This window comes from Aotus nancymaae, unplaced genomic scaffold (genome assembly GCF_030222135.1).
Source record: "Aotus nancymaae isolate 86718 unplaced genomic scaffold, 86718_ANA_hifiasm-v0.15.2.pri h1tg000028l, whole genome shotgun sequence".
Classification (NCBI taxonomy): Eukaryota; Metazoa; Chordata; class Mammalia; order Primates; family Aotidae; genus Aotus; species Aotus nancymaae.
In genome coordinates, this window is record NW_026988441.1 from 41,107,036 (window position 1) to 41,124,786 (window position 17,751).

Consider the following 17,751-nt stretch of genomic DNA (forward strand, 5'->3'; position numbering starts at 1 on the left):
GGCCCAACTCCAGGGCTGGACAGCCGAGCCCCCCCTCCGCCTGGGCCTAGCGGAGGGAGGTCCCCGCCTGCACGGCGGCCACCTGTTTCCTCCCGGCCTGTGATTAATGGCCATGCAGCCCCATCCATCACGCCCCAGCGCCGGGCTCTGCCCTGGAGGCCGAGGGGCCCAGCGCTCATTTGTAACCAGGCCTTGAGGCTGGTCTCAGACGGTGGGATCCCTGAGACACATCCCCACCCCGCCTTGGCCCCAGATGTGGCCCTGAGAGTCCCAGGGAGAGGAAGCACCATGAGGTGGACACGTGGAGTCAGGGGTCGGGGGGGGGGGGCAGTGACAGCCATCCAGTGTGACGCGCCAAAACCCCCGTTCTCCCCAATTAATTACACGTTCCCTCCTGCGTCAAGCTGTCTGCCCTTCCTCGCCCACCCCGCCCGCCGCGATCTGTTCTTGCTACACCCCCAAAGCAGGTCTTTGCAGTGGCTCCAGCCCAGGCTGCCCGTCTCTCGCCTGATCTTCCTCCCATCACGCTACCACGGAGGGGCTGCCCTGTCTCTTCCATGCTTTAAGCCGGGGGTTCTCTTTTTTTTTTTTTTTTTTTTTGAGACGGAGTTTCGCTCTTGTTACCCAGGCTGGAGTGCAATGGCGCGATCTCGGCTCACCGCAACCTCCGCCTCCTGGGTTCAGGCAATTCTCCTGCCTCAGCCTCCTGAGTAGCTGGGATTACAGGCGCGCGCCACCATGCCCAGCTAATTTTTTGTATTTTCAGTAGAGACGGGGTTTCACCTTGTTGACCAGGATGGTCTCGATCTCTTGACCTCGTGATCCACCCGCCTCGGCCTCCCAAAGTGCTGGGATTATAGGCGTGAGCCACCACGCCCGGGCCAAGCCAGGGGTTCTGATTCTGGTGTCATTGTGCCCCCCAGCATGGGACACTGGGCGATGTCTGGGGGCATCTGTGGGGGAACACCTCGGGGTGCTCCTGGTATGGAGTGAGGAGAGGCCAGGGACACAGCTCAGCACCCTGCAGTGCCCAGGACGCCCCCTGCCTCCCCAGAGAATGAATTATCTGGGCCAGAATGTCCAAAAACCAGATTTTCTTTATTTTATTTTATTTTTTTAAGAGATGGGGTCTCGCTATGTTGCCCAGGCTGGAGTGCAGTGGCTATTCACAGGCGCGATCCCACTACTGATCAGCAGGGAGTTTTGACCTGCTCCGTTTCCGACCTGGGCCGGTTCACCCCTCCTTAGGCAACCTGGTGATCCCCCGCTCCCAGGAGGTCACCATATTGATGCCGAAGTTAGTGCAGACACCCGATCGGCATAGCGCACTACAGCCCAGAACTCCTGGGCTCAAGTGATCCTCCCACCTCAGCCTCCTGAGTAGCTGGGACTACAGGCACGCGCCACCGCGCCCGGCAAAACCAGATTTTCCTATTTGATTGAGGCTGAGGTGGACCAGAGTGGGTGTATTCGGGAGTGAGTTCCTTTCTTCAGGCGTAAAACTTAAGAGAGACCAGGCGCGGTGGCTTACACCTGTAATCCCAGCACTTTGGGAGGCCGAGGAGGGAAGGTTGCTTGTGTCCAGAAGTTCAAGACCAGACCAACATGGTGAAACCCCGTCTCTACTAAAAATACAAAAAATTAGCTGGGCACGGTGGCACGTGCCTGTAATCCCAGCTACTCAGGAGGCTGAGGCAGGAGAATTGCCTGAACCCAGGAGGCGGAGGTTGCGGTGAGCCGAGATCGCGACATTGCACTCCAGCCTGGGTAACAAGAGCGAAACTCCGTCTCAAAAAAAAAAAAAGAAAGAAAGAAAGAAAAAATCTTGCTCTAAAACCTCCCATGGCTCCCCAGTGCCCTCCAGGTAAAATCCCAGCTCCCCAATCCAGCAGCACGTGCTGTCATCGTGTCCCTGCCAGAAGCCACACTGCGTACTGGTCAAAGGCCCAGGGTCAAGGTCAACGGCCTGGGATTACATCTAGGTTCTGCCCCCTACCCACTGTGTGATTTTGGCCAAGTCACTTCAGCTCTCTGTGACTCGACCAGGGAGAACCTTTCCCCATCTCTTTTTTGTTTTATTTTATTTATTTATTTTTTAAGACAGGGTTTCACCATATTGGTCAGGCTGGTCTTGAACTCCCGACCTCAGGTGATCTGCCCGCCTTGGCCTCCAAAGTGCTTGGATTACAGGCGTGAGCCACCATGCCCGGCCTGTTTTATTTTCATTTTTATTTTATTTATCTTTTTTTTGAGACGGAGTTTTGCTGTTGTTGTCAGGCTGGAGTGCAGTGGCGCAATCTCAGCTCTCCGCAACCTCCACCTTCCAGGTTCAAGCGATTCTCCTGCCTTAGCCTCCGGAGTAGCTGGGATTACAGGAACCCGCTACCACGTCCCGCTCATTTTCGTATTTTTAGTAGAGATGGGATTTTGCCATGTTGGCCAGGCTGGTCTTGAACCCCTGACCTCAAGTGATCCACCTGCCTCAGTCTCCCAAAGTGCTGGGATTACAGGCGTGAGCCACCTCGCTGGCCGGTTTCCTCATGTCTAAAACGGGCGTGACCACAGTCCCTGAAGGTAAAGTGTGTAAGGCCCCTGGTGCGTAGAAAAAACATCAGGCCTGTGTCGGTTGGCTGATCATTTATAGTGTGGCCCACAATTCTGGGCTTCCCTCTCAGCGTGAAAACATAAACAAAAACAAAACAAAAAAACATATTTTGGAAAAATGATTATTTCACAATGACTCTCCTTCACAGGCCTATGTCCCTCTGGGTGGCCCCACCCTGACCTCACGTCTGAAGGTATCTGTGTCCAGCTCTGCTTCCCCGGAAAGTGTGGGGGCTTCGAAAATGGGAGTGTTTGGTCCCCGGCGCACTGATACGGGAAGGCGCCTGCCTAAATACACCTGGCAGGTGGCCTCCCAGGTGAGAGGGCGCCTGGTCCCCACGGCGGTGGGGGCGGGGCGGCAGGGTGCTGGCGGGACCAAAAACACGGGCTTTGTGGTTGGCTGAAGGCCTGACCCTTAACAAGCAGTATTCATCTTAAAAATCCATGGCCCGGTGTGGCGGCTCACGCCTGTAATCCCAGCACTCTGGGAGACTAGGGAGGGCAGATCGGAGACCGAGACCATCCCGGCCAACATGGTGAAACCCCGTCTCTACTAAAAGTACAAAAATTAGCTGGGTGTGGTGGCGCGTGCCTGTAGTCCCAGCTACCTGGGAGGCTGCGGCAGGGGTATCGCTTGACCCCCAGAGGCAATGGTTGCAGTGAGCCGAGATCACGCCACTGCACTCCAGCCTGGCAACAGAGTGAGACTCCGTCTCAAAAAAAAGAAAAAGTCAAAAATCCTAATCTTTGTTCCTTCCTCTTTTTTTCTGAGACAGATTCCTGCTCTGTCACCCGGGCTGGAGTACAGTGGCGTGATCTTGGCTCACTGTAACCTCTGCCTCCCAGGTTCCAGCAAGTCCTGCCTCAGCCTCACGAGTAGCTGGAATTACAGGCACGCCCTACCTCACACAGGTAACTTTTGTTTTTTTGTTTTTTTTTTTTGCTCCCATCGCCCCCCAACTTTTGTATTTTTAGTTGAGATGGGGGGTTTTGACATGTTGGCTAGGCTGGTCTCGAACTCCTGAGCTCCACCAATCCTCCTGCCTCAGCCTCCCCAAGTGCTGGGATTACAGGTGTGACCTGCTGTGCCCGACCCTAGACTCCAGCTCTACAAAAAGTTTTAAAATTAGCTGGGCATGGTGGTGCGGTCCTGCAATCCCAGTTACTTAGGAGGCTGAGGTGGGAGGATCACTTGAGCCCAGGAGTGGGAGGCTGCAGAGAACTATGATTGCACCACTGTACTCCAGCCCGGGCAACAGAAGAAGACTGTCTCTTAAAAAAATTATTTTTACGGCCAGGCGCGGTGGCTCACGCCTATAATCCCAGCACTTTGGGAGGCCAAGACGGGTGGATCACGAGGTAAAGAGATCGAGACCATCCTGGTCAACAAGGTGAAACCCCGTCTCTACTAAAAATACAAAAATTAGCTGGGCATGGTGGCGCACACCTGTAGTGCCAGCTACTCGGGAGGCTGAGGCAGGAGAATTGCTTGAACCCAGGAGATGGTGGTTGCGGTGAGCCGAGATGACGCCATTGCACTGCAGCCTGGGTCAACAAGAGCAAAACTCCGTCTCAAAAAAAAAAATTATTTTTAATAAAAATATTAAAACATCACTTTGCCGGGTGCAGTGGCTCATGCCTGTAATCCCAGCACTTTGGGAGGCCGAGGCAGGCGGATCATAAGGTCAGGAGTTCGAGACCAGCCTGGCCAACATGGCAAAATCCCGTCTCTACTAATAATACAAAAATTAACTGAGCGTGGTGGTGGCCACCTGAAGCCCCAGCTGCTCATGAAGCTGAGTCAGGAGAATCCCTTGAACCTGGGAGGCAGAGGTTGCAGTGAGCCAAGATCTCACCACTGCACTCCAGCCTGGGCGATAGAGCGAGACTTTGTCTCAAAAAAAAAAAAAAAAAGATTATTAATCTTGATCACTGAGGGCTCTCACCTTTATCTGACAAGGTAAGGAGCCTTGGGTTCCAGATCCATTTTACAGATGGGAACAGTCGAGGCCTAACCATTCATCCGAGGGGGCAGGCTGCCTAGTGGATGATGACGATGAAGAAACTGTACTTAGCACCTGCCAGAGGAAGACCTTACAGTCACAGCCTTATTTCAGTAGCCTCTTTGGGACCTGTTCTCTGCATGACAGAGAGAGGGATCCTTTCATAACCGCCACCAGGTCTGGTCCCTCCTCTTCCCACGGCCCTCCAGGATTCCCACCTCACTCAGAGCAAAAGCACCTGTAATCCCAGCTCTCTGGGAGGAGGAGGCAGGAGGATCACCTGACGTCAGGAGTTCGAGACCACCCTGGCCAACATGTGAAACCCATCTCTACTAAAAATATAAAAATTAGCCAGGCGTGATGGTGGGTGCCTGTAGTCCCAGCTACTCAGGAGGCTGAAGCAGGAGAATCGCTTGAACCCAGGAGGCAGAGGCTGCAATGAGCCGAGATCGTGTCACTGCACTCCAGCCTGGGAGACAGAGCGAGACTCCATCTCAAAAACAAAAAAACCACGAGGTCCTGTCCCTCCTCCTCCCACAGCCCTCCAGGGCTCCCACCTCACTCAGAGCAAAAGCCCTGTTCTCCCTGCGGCCCACAAGCCCTTTTGGGACTGGCCTGCGTCACTAGCTACAGAGTTGGCAGGACACAGTGCAAAAGAAATCTGAAAGGCCCCTTGTTCAAAAATGATTAGGAATTTCAAAATGCAGCAGTAAAGATTAACCCAAGGGGAAGCCCTGCTAGGGGCAGAAGGCCTGGGCAAAAGCATGAAGCCCCAGGCCCAGGCCCTGCCTCCCGCCCGGCCTTCCTGACCTCCTCCTGGGCACCCTCGGCACAGTCCTGCCCCAGGGCCTTTGCGCCTGCTCGTCCTGCCTCTGACTAGCACTGCACCCCATCCCCCTGTTCTCTCTCCTTCTTGGGGTCCATTTAGGGGTGGAGGAAGCCCTCTCTGATCCTCCCTGCCCTCTGTTCAACCTTGCCCCTTCCTACCCCGCCCTTCTCCCAGCTGGTTTTTCCGCAGAGCTGTCCCCACCATCTGACCTGCTGGGAATTCAGCTCGTGAATTTGTCTCTGTCTGTCTCCAGGCACCTCACCAGGGCAGGGACCTTGCACCCCACCCCCCACCCCCACCCCCACCCCCACCCCCACCTCAGGGCCCTGGAGCAGCCGGGCCTGGCACACAGGCCCTCCATAAATGTGTCCAAAGAATAGCTTCCCTGAGGAAGGCGGCATGACCGCTGCCTTTCTGGAGAAGAGGAAACTGAGGCCTGGCAAGAACCACCGCCCAGCCAGAGCCAAGGTCACAGAGTGCGTCCCTGGCACGCGTCCAGGTCGTGCCACGGCACTGCCGGCGGCTTCGACGTGGGCAGCCGGGTCCCTTTCTTTGACAGATGGGGAAACCGAGGCCAGGCCGGCCGCCAGGCTGCGGCGGGTGGCGGGGGCCGCGGCCCGGGGCGGGGGCGCGCAGGGCCCAAGGTCACCGCGGCGGGCGGGCCCCGGGGAGGCGGGCCGGGGTGGGGATCCGCAGGCCTCCCCGGGCGCGCGCGTCCCCCCCTCGGCGGCGCGCACGGGGCACGGGCGGCGGCGGCAGGTGGAGCCGGAGCCTCCGCAGCAGCCGAGCCGCGGCCACTGCCGGCGTCGCCGCCATTAGACAATAGCGGTGGGGCCGGGGAGCCGGGAGGCGGGCGGCGGGGAGGGGCGGGGAGGGGCGCCGGGCGCGCAGGAAGCGGGGCCCGGGGCGCGCCGGGGCCGGGCGCGCGGGGAGGGGGCGCAGGAAGCGGGCGAGGCCGGGCGCGGGAGGCGGCGGCGGCGGCCCCGGGAGCTGCCGATCGGCGCCGGGACAAAGGCGCGGCCGCCCGGCGCCCCGAGCAGCCCGAGCCGGGGCGCACAGCCGGGGCGCAACCCGCGCCCCCCGCCGCGACTGACATGATGTTTCCACAAAGCAGGCATTCGGTAAGCGGGGCCCGCCCGCCCGGCGCCCCCTCCCCGCGCCCCCCACCCGCAGGCCCGGCGCCCCCCCCCGCTCCCGGGCCCTGTCTTCCCTCTCGGGCTCCGAGCCCCGCGCGACCCCCCTCCTGCTGCCGACCCTCGGACACCCCCTCAGTTCCCGATTCTCCCCCAGCTTCCGGGCCCCGAACCCCCCCAGCTGCCGGCTTGGCGCCCCCCTGCCCTCGCCCGCCGGGACAGGCAGGGCCTCGGACGGCCTTGGCCTCGGGCCTGGGGATCTCCGGGAGCCCCGCCAGGCACCTCCAGCGCGGGGCTCCTTTGGGGGCCTGTGGTGGGGGGGATAATCCGAGGCGCACCCCTCCCGGAAGAGAGCGCGTCCTCGAGGAAGGGCGCTGGGATTCTGGGGTGGGCTCCCCCCCGGAAGATTTTGGGCCCCGAGAGAGAGACCCCCTCCCCCAAGGGGACTTTGCAGGGGCGACTCGCTGCTCCTCAACTTGGGGAGGGGGGCTCCCTAGGGCGCGTTTCCACCCCGCTCGGATGCACCCACTCCTGGCGCTTTGGAGGGGCGGTAGAGGGCGTACCCTGCCCCCCATCTAGGGCGGGCCTTAAATCGCACCCCCACTGCCTGGGGGTGGCGGGGGACGGGGCGGCTCCGGGCGAACCCACCCCCTCAGCTTCCCCCGGGGAGAGGCGGGGGCAGGAAGCGCGGATGGGGGCCTTGCCAGGGGCGGTAAACACGGGCCCAGGAAGTGGGGCAGGAGGGGGGGCGCCGCAGCTGCGCGGCCGCTCCCTCCTGGCCCGCCCTCGAGGGGGGCCTGGCCCACGCCTGGGCCTGACCCGGGCGCCCCTCCCCACAGGGCTCCTCGCACCTACCCCAGCAACTCAAATTCACCACCTCGGACTCCTGCGACCGCATCAAGGACGAATTTCAGCTACTGCAAGCTCAGTATCACAGGTGAGGGGGTGCCGGCCGGGGTTCCCTGCGCCCCGAGAAGGTGAGCCCCCCCCTTATTCTGCACGGATGGCAAGGCTGGGGCCGTCAGATCAGGAAAATAATATGTGCTAGACTCCGACCTAATCACTTGACAAATACTGAATTCCTTTTTTTAAAACAGCCCCAGTTTGTAGAGGAGGAAACCGAGGCACAAAAAAAGTGAAATAATTCGCCCAAAGACCCAGCTGTGTGACTTCAGAGCCCTCCCCCCTCCCCAGTCTCCCCCAAGCCCCCCACTGGATAAAAGACCTTGCACCAAACAGGTTAGAGCCTGGACTCGCCATCCCCCCAACCCCAAAACACATTTAGTGACCTGGGCATCTCTGTCTTTGCCCAGTTTTGGAGAAAGGGTTCCCAGCGTCCGTCAGATTTTCCAAGGTGCTTCTTTCGGAAATCTGACCTTTCTGAAGAGTTTGCCATGTAGCGTGGTCTAAGGGGAAGGAGCTATTTAGTCCTCTTAAAGAAACTTAAGCCCAGGCCAGCCGTGGTGGCTCACGCTTATAATCCCAGCACTTTGGGAGGCCCAGGCTGGTGGATCACTTCAGGTCAGCAGTCCGAGACCAGCCTGACCAACATAGTGAAACCCTGTCTCTACTAAAAATACAAAATTAGCCGGGTGTGGTGGCGCGCGCCTGTAATCCCAGCTACTCAGGAGGCTGAGGCAGGAGAATCGATTGAACCAGGGAGGCAGAGGTTGCAGTGAGCCGAGATCATGCCACTGCACTCCAGCCTGGGCAACATAGCGAGACTCTGTCTCAAAAAAAATAAGCCTAGAGAGGTTAGGGATTTCCTCAGGGGTATCTATTAACACTGAGGCAGCAGCAAGGCTGAGATCTGCACCGGGTTTCTCTCCTGGTTTAAGGATACACATTCCCACCTGCCCTGCTCTGGAGGGGCGCACTAGACCTGGGAGTGTGGAGGAAGTCAGGCTAAGCACAGACCCACGTTTCAGCCTTGGGGCCCTCTCCTGCCTGAAGTTTGCCCACCCCAGAAGTGTTCTTGGAGGGATCCTGAATTTCCTTCAAGTAGAAAGGGGAATCTCGATTTTCTCGCGGCTATTGAAAGTATCCAAACTTTTGGGTACTCCCTGTGTGCTAAAGACTGTATGTGCTTCCTCGTGAGGTCTGGCTGTCGTGCCCATTCTCAAGATGGGTACACTGAGACCCTGACGGTCAAAGGCACTGGAGCCAGCTTTCCAGGAAGGCCCCAGAAACTTCTGTTTGGGTCCCTGGATGTGTAGGGTTGGAGACTGCCTGGTGAGCCCTGGGGCTGACCTGATTCCACAGGGAAGAGATCAGATGGCCTTCGCAGTGCTGTGTGACCTCCAGTAAGCTTGACACCCTCTCTGAGCTTTGGAGTCTCCATCTGCTGGGCCTGGGCTTTCTGCTATCCAGCGACGGTTCCTGCCATATCAGGCACACACTGGATGTTCAAGGCATAACAACCCCTGGGTGGCCGGATCAAGTCTCACTCTGTTGCCCAGGCTGGAGTGCAGAGACGCAATCTCGGCTCACTTCAACCTCCGCCTCCTGGGTTCAAGTGATTTCCTGTTTCAGCCTCCCAAGTAGCTGGGATTACAAGCGTGCACCACCACGCCCCTAATTTTTGTTATTTTTAGTAGAGACGGGCTTTTGCCATGTTGGTCAGGCTGGTCTTGAACTCCCAACCTCAGGTGATCCACCCCCCTCGGCCTCCCGAAGTGCTGGGATTACAGGCGTGGGCCCATTTTTTTTTTTAATGGTAGCAACAAATGCACTTTTAAAAGGACACTAGAGGAAAGTTGGTGGAGGCCACAGCGTCCCCAGCTTGGCACACTCTTCTCTGGTAGAGCAAAATGCCAGGCTCCGGGGGATCATAAGATCTGGGCATTGGCTGGTCCGATGGTACTGGTTTATCAGAACTTATTAACGTTAGTGTCACTAAAGTTGGTATACAAGCCCCCACTGCTAAATTTGACTGGCTTAAAAAAAAAAAAAATCCACGTGCATTTATGGGGTGTTTGCTGTATGCTCGGGACTGTTCTAGCGCTTGTCAGAATTCATTGAGTCTTCTCCACTCCACCCTGCGAGGTGGGTGGCACCTCACGGAGGAGGAAATGAAGCCCAGAGAGGTAGCGGAGTTTGCCTAGAGTCACACAGCAGGGAAGATGCAGGGCCAAGCTTTGAACCCAGTCTGGGAGGGGCCGGGGATGGTAGGAGCAGGTAAGCCAGAGCCAGGTCCGCAGGCTGTGCTGGATTGGATTTAAATGGGTTAAAGGACAGGGGCTTGTCCACCTCCCCCACTGCCATCACCAGATCTTTTCCGGGACTGGGAGGCCCTCGCACCCGCTCTTCTCCCTCCGGCGACAACACCCTCATGGGGGCTTTGAGAAACGCCCTGAGCTCATCCCTCCCCGGAGGGCCTGTAAGAAAGAAGCTTTGGCGTCAGCCACCGGGACGGCCCAGGCGGAGTTGGAGAAGTGCTGTGTTTTATCAACTCTAAATAAAAAAGGCAGCCAGGCGCGGTGGCTCACGCCTGTAATCCCAGCACTTTGGGAGGCTGAGGTGGGAGGATCATGAGGTCAAGAGATCGAGACCAGCCTGGCCAACATGGTGAAACCCCGTCTGTACTAAAAATACAAAAATTAGCCAGACTTGATGGCGGACGCCTGTAATCCCAGCTACTCGGGAGGCTGAGGCAGGAGGATCAGTTGAACCCGGGAGTCGGAGGTTGCAGTGAGCCGAGATCATGCCACTGCATTCCAGGCTGGTGACAGAGCGAGATGCTGTCTCAAAAAAAGAAAAAAGACAGGAAGGAATAGAGGGAGCTGAGGGGTCTCCCCAGGAAACTCAGGCCCCCCACGAAGCTAGGGTGAAGCTGAGGGGTCTCTCCGGGAAACCCAGGCCCCCCACGAAGCTAGGGTCCCCTTGGGAAGGCCAGCCGGGAGCTGCCTTGCAGCCCCAGACCCTCTCAGCCTCTTTAAGATTTCTATGTGGGTCTGGAAAATTTTCCCCTGTGGTTGAAAGCTTGGGCTGCTGCTTGGCTGTGTGACCTTGAGCCAATTGCTCACCCTCTCTGGGTGTCCACTGTGTCATCTATAAAAGGAGCGTGACAGTGACGCTGCAGGCCTCATCCGCATCGTGAGAGGTGAAGGCCTCTGACTTCTGGTGTTTCTATAATGTCCGTTCTTTCTCCTCCACCAGATCTGCGAGGGGGGTTCCATCACCCCCATCTTAGGGTCAGCGGCCCTGGCGCTCTCCCCTTGCCCCCAAATCACAGAGAGCTCAACCGTTACCCACTTCCCTTCCCCTCAATTCGATGCCCTCAGCCCCACCAAAGCTCCTGGCTCCCTCGGCCAGGCATGGCGGGTGGCTCCCATCTGTAATCCCAAGCACTTTGGGAGGCCAAGGCAGGAGGATCGCTTGAGCCCAGGAGTTTTTGAGACCAGGCTGGGCAACATAGGGAGACCCCCGTCTCAATTGAAAAATTAAAAATTGTTGCTTGACCCTCTGAGAATTGGCTGATCACGCCCTTACGGGGGCCTTGGCACCTTGGGGCCTCAGTTTCCTCCCCTGGATAACAGAGGGTGGGGAGGGTCCCGCCCTTCCGCCACCAACCACTCGGTCTCCCCCTGTGCCTCCTCAGCCTGAAGCTGGAATGTGACAAGTTGGCCAGCGAGAAGTCGGAGATGCAGCGTCACTACGTGATGGTAAAGTCACTCCACCCCGGGTCCCGTGCTGGGGGCGGGACAGGGCCTCCCACACCCCGCCACGGCCAGCTGCTACCTAAACCTGGGCCACCTCCCCTGGGAATCGTGAGGGCTCAGGGCCTGTTCTCCACTCAGCCGGCCCCTGCTGGGCTGAGCCTGCCTCACTAGCCTGGCAGCTGGCCGAGGAGGTGGCCGAGTTGCCAAGCCGCCGGGTTGCAGACCAGGCCTGCCAGGTCCCCCGGCTGTCCTTGGCAGCGGAGGAGGGAGGAGGAGGAGGCTGTAAAAGCCAACAGCCAGGAACTGACGTGGGGGAGCAGCCGATCCCTCCCCACTGCCAGGGTCCCCCCACTTAACCCCTTTGGGCCCAAGCTGAGAGAGGAAGCCTGTGGGAGGGGGTCTGAGCCCTACTCATTTCGGGGGGGCGGGGGGGCGAGGTGTGACACTGCGTTACCGCTGCTAGAATCCTTTGTGTTGTAACCGCCAGGTGGCAATTTCTGCATCAAAAATCCCCTCCCTGACCCAGCCTTGACCTGACCCTCGAGCAGCGATGCTAGGGTCTCAGCCCAGGACCCAGATCTCCCAGACCGTTGGGGGAGGCAGAGCCAGACTCTGACCCTGGCAGCCAGAAGGGATGGGGCCGGGGTCAGAGAGAGGGACCTAGGACCTGCCTGAGGAAGACTATATGGAGAAATGGGGCATGCAGCTGGGGTCTTGCAGGATGAGTAGGAGTTCAGGCAGAGAAGGAGAAACTGCGTGAAGGCCTGGGAATGAACTTGGCTTTCTCCCCCAGAGGTGACGGGGAGCCACAGGAGGGTTTAGAGCAAGGGAGGGGCAGGGTCAGATCTGGGGCTTGGGGCGAGGGGAGCTGCTGGCCCCAGAGCCAGAAACAGTAGGCTTCGTTTACACCCACTGTTTATACCGAGGAAGGCAAACATCCCGGAGTCGGGGCCCACCCGCAGTCAAGACACAGAAAGACACAAGATTAGGAGCCCTGGAATGGGTGTACTGTTGGTGCATGTGGAGTGGGGGAGGAGCCAGGCCAGGGCGAGGGACCCAGAGGGCCCCCAGTCTCCATCGGCAGCCCCAGCGGGCCCCGGCCCCTCTCCCGTGCAGGCTGGCCGCCATGCTACGTGTGGGCGTCTCTCCCTCCTGCGCTCTGTCTCCCTCCCACCTGCCTCTCCCTCTCTTTCCTGCTCTCTCAGCTGTCTCTTGCCGTCTCCCCCATTTTATCTGTCTCTGTCACTCCCCCATCTCTTTGTCTCCTCGCCCCCACATCCTTCCTCACCCCCATCTCCCACTCCCTCTCTCTCTCTCCCCCAAATAGTACTACGAGATGTCCTACGGCTTGAACATAGAGATGCACAAACAGGTACGTCCTCCTCCCCCCTCCTCCCCCCTCCCCTCCTCCTCCCCCCTCCTCTCCCTTCTCCTCCCCCCTCCTCTCCCTCCCCTCCCCTCCTCCCCTCCTCCCCCCTCCTCCCCCTCCACTCTCCCTCCCCTCTCCTTTTCTTCCTCCTCCCCCTCCTCCCCCTCCTCCTCCTCCCCCTTCCCCCTCCTCCCCCTCCTCATCTCCCCTTTCCCTCTTCCTTCTTTCCGCCTCCTCCCGCTCCCCGCCACCTCGAGCCCCGACTTAGGCACCCCCAGGCAGGTAGCTGCAGGCCCTCGCTGGGCACGAAGCCAGCCCTGTTATCCAGTTACCTCCCAAGCCCTTCCCAAGCTCCCAACCCCGTTTCTTTTTCAGGCCTCCCTGGAAGTTTTTTCTCCCAGGCGGGGAGGGGCAGAGACCTTCCCCACAACCCTCCGCCCCCAGCCCTCCCTACATTCCCACAAGTGCTTACTACCTGCCAGGGGCTGGTCCTCCCAGAGCCACCCACCGCCAAGTGGCAGAGCCCCAGTGTACTGTGGCCTCCTGCACCCTCTGCTATCGGGACCTCCAGCCTCGAGGCCCATCTTCGCCACTGGCTGTCCTCGGACCCGAACATGGCTTTGCTTATCCCACCCCGGCCACACCCCGCCCCTCTCAGAGAGAAGCCCCACGAGGCAGGACTGGGCGGGGTCCCCGTGTGGGCCTCCTAGGGCTGGCCTCTCCCCGCCCCTCGCCCAGGACTGAAGCCGGCTTCATCTGTGTGTTCCAGGCGGAGATCGTCAAGAGGCTGAACGGGATTTGTGCCCAGGTCCTGCCTTACCTCTCCCAAGAGGTAAGAGCCAGGGCCTCAGGAGCGGGGGCCGGAGTGGGGTCCCGCACGTGCCCAGCCCCTGCCCTGCTGCAGCCATCTCAGGTGGTGCGCTGGGCACCCCAGGGCACAGCCCTCCCCTCTCTGGACCTCCCCGGCTCTGGATACCAGAGCCAGCCTGTGCAGAAAAATCCCCAGGCCAGAGAAAGGGGTGTGGAGGGCGGGCCTCACCCTGCTCTGGAATTCCCAGCTGGAGTGCATCGTGACATAGGTAGGAATGTCGGATGGGCCGAAACCGCCCGGGAAGGTTTTCCTTGTATCTTCCCGCTTTCACCCTCTTGAGACATCCTCCAGGCCCTGCGGGCGGCAGAGGACGGAGGACCAGTACGTGTGATGGCGGGGGGAGCACGGGCAGCCACCCGTGGATGCAGCCACACAGACAGGCATGGGCACATGGCACACGGGAGATACACGCAGACACAGGCGCAGTGACACACATGCAGGTGTGTGCAGCTACACGTGGGCACACGTGATCCTGAGCACACATTAACACGTGCACATGCACACCCAGAGGAACCTGATGCCGGCTCCTCTTCTTTTTTTTTTTTTTTTTTTTTTTTTTTTGAGACGGAGTTTCGCTCTTGTTACCCAGGCTGGAGTGCAATGGCGCGATCTCGGCTCACCACAACCTCCGCCTCCTGGGTTCAGGCAATTCTCCTGCCTCAGCCTCCCGAGTAGCTGGGATTACAGGCACGCGCCACCCTGCCCAGCTAATTTTTTGTATTTTTAGTAGAGACGGGGTTTCACCATGTTGACCAGGATGGTCTCGATCTCTTGACCTCGTGATCCGCCCGCCTCGGCCTCCCAAAGTGCTGGGATTACAGGCGTGAGCCACCGCGCCCGGCCTAATTTTTGTATTTTTAGTAGAGATGGGGTTTTGCCATGTTGGCCAGGATGGTCTCCATCTCTTGACCTCGTGATCAGCCCGCCTCGGCCTCCCAAAGTGCTGGGATTACAGGCATGAGCCACCGCGCCCGGCCTCTTCTCTTTTTTTGGGTTCTGAGGCTCAGGATGTGAGGCGCCCCTTCCCAGGGCCATGTAAGGCCCATCTCCTGTTCCCTGCTAAGTTTACTGTCAAAAGCCTGTAAATTCTGTTTCAATTCCTGCATATGTCTCTCCAGACCTTTTGGGTGCCCTGCTTTGCCCAGGGACAAGTCTAGAGGGACCCAATGAAAGCCCTAGAGAAGGATAGGCACAGTGGCTCACGCCTGTAATCCCAGCACTTTGGGAGGCTAAGGTGGGCGGATCATGAGGTCAGGAGTTTAAGACCATCACCAACAAGGTGAAACCCCATCTCTACTAAAGATATGAAAAATTAGCTGGGTATGGTGGTGTGTGCCTGTAATGCCAGCTACTTGGGAGGCTGAGGCAGGAGAATCGTTTGAACCTGGGAGGTGGAGGTTGCAGCGAGCTGAGATCGCACCATTGCACTCCAGCCTGGGCGACAGGGCAAGACTCTGTCTCAAAAGAAAAAAGAAAGAAAGCCTTAGAGAAAAGGGCGCTTGGAGCCCTTCAGAACAGAGGCTTCCTGGTAGCCAAGGCAAAAAGGGAGACTGGTAGATTCTAGCATCTGCTGGCTACAGAGAGTCAGCTGTTTGGGAAGAGCTGGGGAGGGCATTGCCCGGAACTTGGGCCCATTCCCCAGCCAGCCTCTGCCAGAATTCACTGGGCCTTCCCCAGCCATGGAAGGAGAAGGGTTCAACTTGGCCGACGTCAGGGCACAGTCTCGGAGCTCTTAGGATTGATGTCCCTGCACAGTTGGGCAGGTTGCGTACTGCACAGAGATTCACATCTTTCCCGTCTTTGCACATGAGATAGGTCGGCATCCGGGGTTTCTCCCGGGCTCACTCAGAGCCCGTTTCCTAACGCCTTCGCACAAAACGCTTTTCATGGTTTTCTGTAGCTTTCCATTGGTCTCCTTTGGCCAGCCGAAGAGACAGGCTTGGTGAAGGAAGCAGCTGGAGAGGGAGGCGCTTTGATGGGGCTGACAACCACTGGGGGGAGTGGACATTACCACCCGCTTGGTAGTGGAGCCTCAGGGTCCCCCCCCAGGATCAGAAGGAATCACTGCCTCTCCCCACTCCCCCACTTTCAGCACCAGCAGCAGGTCTTGGGAGCCATCGAGAGGGCTAAGCAGGTCACCGCCCCCGAGCTGAACTCCATCATCCGAGTACGTATGGGACCTGGGCGGGGGGCGGGGGACAGGTGGGCCGCAGGCAGCTAACGCTCCCCCCCACGCCCTGCAGCAGCAGCTCCAGGCCCACCAGCTGTCCCAGCTGCAGGCCCTGGCCCTGCCCCTCACCCCACTCCCCGTGGGGCTGCAGCCGCCCTCGCTGCCGGCAGTCAGCGCAGGCACCGGCCTCCTCTCGCTGTCCGCGCTGGGTTCCCAGGCCCACCTCTCCAAGGAAGACAAGAACGGGCACGACGGTGACGCCCACCAGGAGGACGACGGCGAGAAGTCGGATTAGCGGGGGGCCGGGACGGGGAGGGTGGGGGGGGACAGAGGGGAGACAGACACCGAGAGAAAGGGATGTGTAGCACACGGCACGGCAGAGCTGGGGACTGGTGAGACTCCCGTAGTATTGATGGTGGCGCCCCAGCCCGGCTTGCAGGCCACCCCTAGCTTTCTTCCTGCCCGGGTCCCGGCCTCCCTTCTCCTCCCCTGCAGCCCGGATAGGTGGATACCTGCCCCGACACGCAAGGCAAGCTAAGGCCTGGAGGGTCAGATGGGAGCCCAGGTCCCAAGGGAGCACGTGCTGGCCAAGTCCAGCACCCCCGTCACTTCCCCCGTTTTGAACACGTGTCACTGAGGGTCTGCCCGGGCCCCTCGGGGCACACGCCACAGCGCGCTCACCCTGGTACTGCATGCACGCAACGCTAACCGCCCCCTTCCCGTCCTGGGAACCCCGAGTCTCCCCCGACCCCGGGCCCCAGATAGGCTCCCACCTCCACCTCCTGCCACCCCCCCCCACCACCTCTGCTAGTTCCAGACGCCTCTATGCCCACCTGGTCCTCTCCTGTCACCCACAAAAGAAGGGGCACAGGGGGAGTGAGCTTAGCTGAGCTGGGAGGAGCAGGGTGAGGGCGAGCGACCCAGGATTCCCCCTCCCCTTCCCAAATAAAGATGAGGGTACTAAAGTTGTCTTGGTTTTTATTTTATTATTTTTTTCTTTTTCCAGTATACTAGCTTGTCTCTTAAGAAGGGGATATTGAAAAAAAAAGACAAAAATGTTTTTAAAAAAAGCAACACCCACACCTGTGTCTGTATATAGTCAGCTCATGATGTGTTCCGTCGTTTGATCTCTACAGAGAAGTGGAAGTGCTGTATCAAGGGTGGGCTTAGCTGTGCCTTTCAAATAAAGATGTGAGAAGGTTCCGTGCTGTGTTCCTGCCTCTGCGTCGTGGCTGCCCCGGGTTGGGGGGTTCCTTCCAGCGTGAGATGCCCTCCTAGAACATCGAGAGTTCCCTGGTGAGGCCGGGCACGGTGGCTCACACCTGTAATCCCAGAACTTTGGGAGGCCAAGGCAGGTGGATCACTTGAGGCCAGGAGTTCAAGACCAACCTGGCCAACATGGCGAAACCCCATCTCTAGTAAAAACACAAAAAGTAGTCAGGTGTGGCGGGGCCTGTAATTCCAGCTACTCCGGAGCCTGAGGCACAAGCATTGCATTAACTCAGGAGGAGGAGGTTGCACCGAGCAAGATTGCACCTCTGTGTTACAGCCTGGGTGACAGAGCAAGACCCTCTCAAAAAAATTTAAAAAGGCAAAGAGTTGCAGGCTTGGCGCAGTGACTCACACCTGTAATCCCAGCATTTTGGGAGGCTGAAGCAGGAGGAACATGAGGTCAGGAGTTGGAGACCAGCCTGGCCAACATAGTGAAACCCCATCTCTACTAAAAATATCAAAACTAGCTGGGCGTGGTGGTGCGCTCCTGTAATCCCAGCTACTCAGGAGGCTGAGGCAGGAGAATCGCTTGGACGCAGGAGACGGAGGTTGCAGTGAGCCAAGATCGTGCCACTACACTCCAGCCTGGGTGACAGATCGAGACCGTGTCTCAAACAAGAGTTCCTAGGTGGGTCACACTTCTGCATCTGGCCTGCCCTGCTTTGATGCCAAGCCCAGAGAGGGTAAGCTGGAGACTTCAGGTCACACAGCATGACCCAGGTGCTTCATGTTTAGATAGGTGGTCAGGCGGCCCCAAGAAGGCTAAGGGGTCCCTAAGCTAGAAGGTGGGGAGGCTGAGGTGGGAGGATTGTTTGAAGCCAGGAGTACAAGGCCAACCT

The 17,751-nt window shown here is 58.7% G+C and overlaps 1 protein-coding gene across 4 annotated transcripts; it reads left to right on the forward strand.

Moving 5' to 3' along the window:
- Positions 1 to 5,817: 5,817 nt before the first annotated feature.
- On the forward strand, positions 5,818 to 16,843 carry TLE5 (TLE family member 5, transcriptional modulator). Of its 4 annotated transcripts, none has more exons than XM_064382108.1 (7): positions 5,818 to 5,904; positions 7,409 to 7,506; positions 11,170 to 11,233; positions 12,558 to 12,602; positions 13,369 to 13,431; positions 15,563 to 15,637; positions 15,714 to 16,843. In XM_064382108.1, exons 1-7 carry the CDS (start codon positions 5,836 to 5,838, stop codon positions 15,933 to 15,935), a joined length of 636 nt encoding a protein of 211 aa, XP_064238178.1. In that variant the 5' UTR covers positions 5,818 to 5,835; the 3' UTR covers positions 15,936 to 16,843. The 4 variants fall into 4 exon arrangements, with proteins under 4 accessions (XP_064238178.1, XP_064238179.1, XP_064238180.1 ...); XM_064382109.1 differs by lacking the exon at positions 5,818 to 5,904 and adding an exon at positions 6,233 to 6,557; XM_064382110.1 differs by lacking the exon at positions 5,818 to 5,904 and adding an exon at positions 6,233 to 6,557 and having other exon boundaries at positions 15,717 to 16,843.
- The last annotated feature ends 908 nt before the right edge of the window (positions 16,844 to 17,751 follow it).

Bases quoted from the DNA above. Each gene is read 5' to 3' on its own strand.
- TLE5 (XM_064382108.1), top strand. From the start codon at position 5,836: ATGACCGCTGCCTTTCTGGAGAAGAGGAAACTGAGGCCTGGCAAGAAC. The intron at 5,905-7,408 runs GTCACAGAGTGC...CCCTCCCCACAG, and splicing joins ACCGCCCAGCCAGAGCCAAG to GGCTCCTCGCACCTACCCCA. The intron at 7,507-11,169 runs GTGAGGGGGTGC...GTGCCTCCTCAG, and splicing joins CTGCAAGCTCAGTATCACAG to CCTGAAGCTGGAATGTGACA.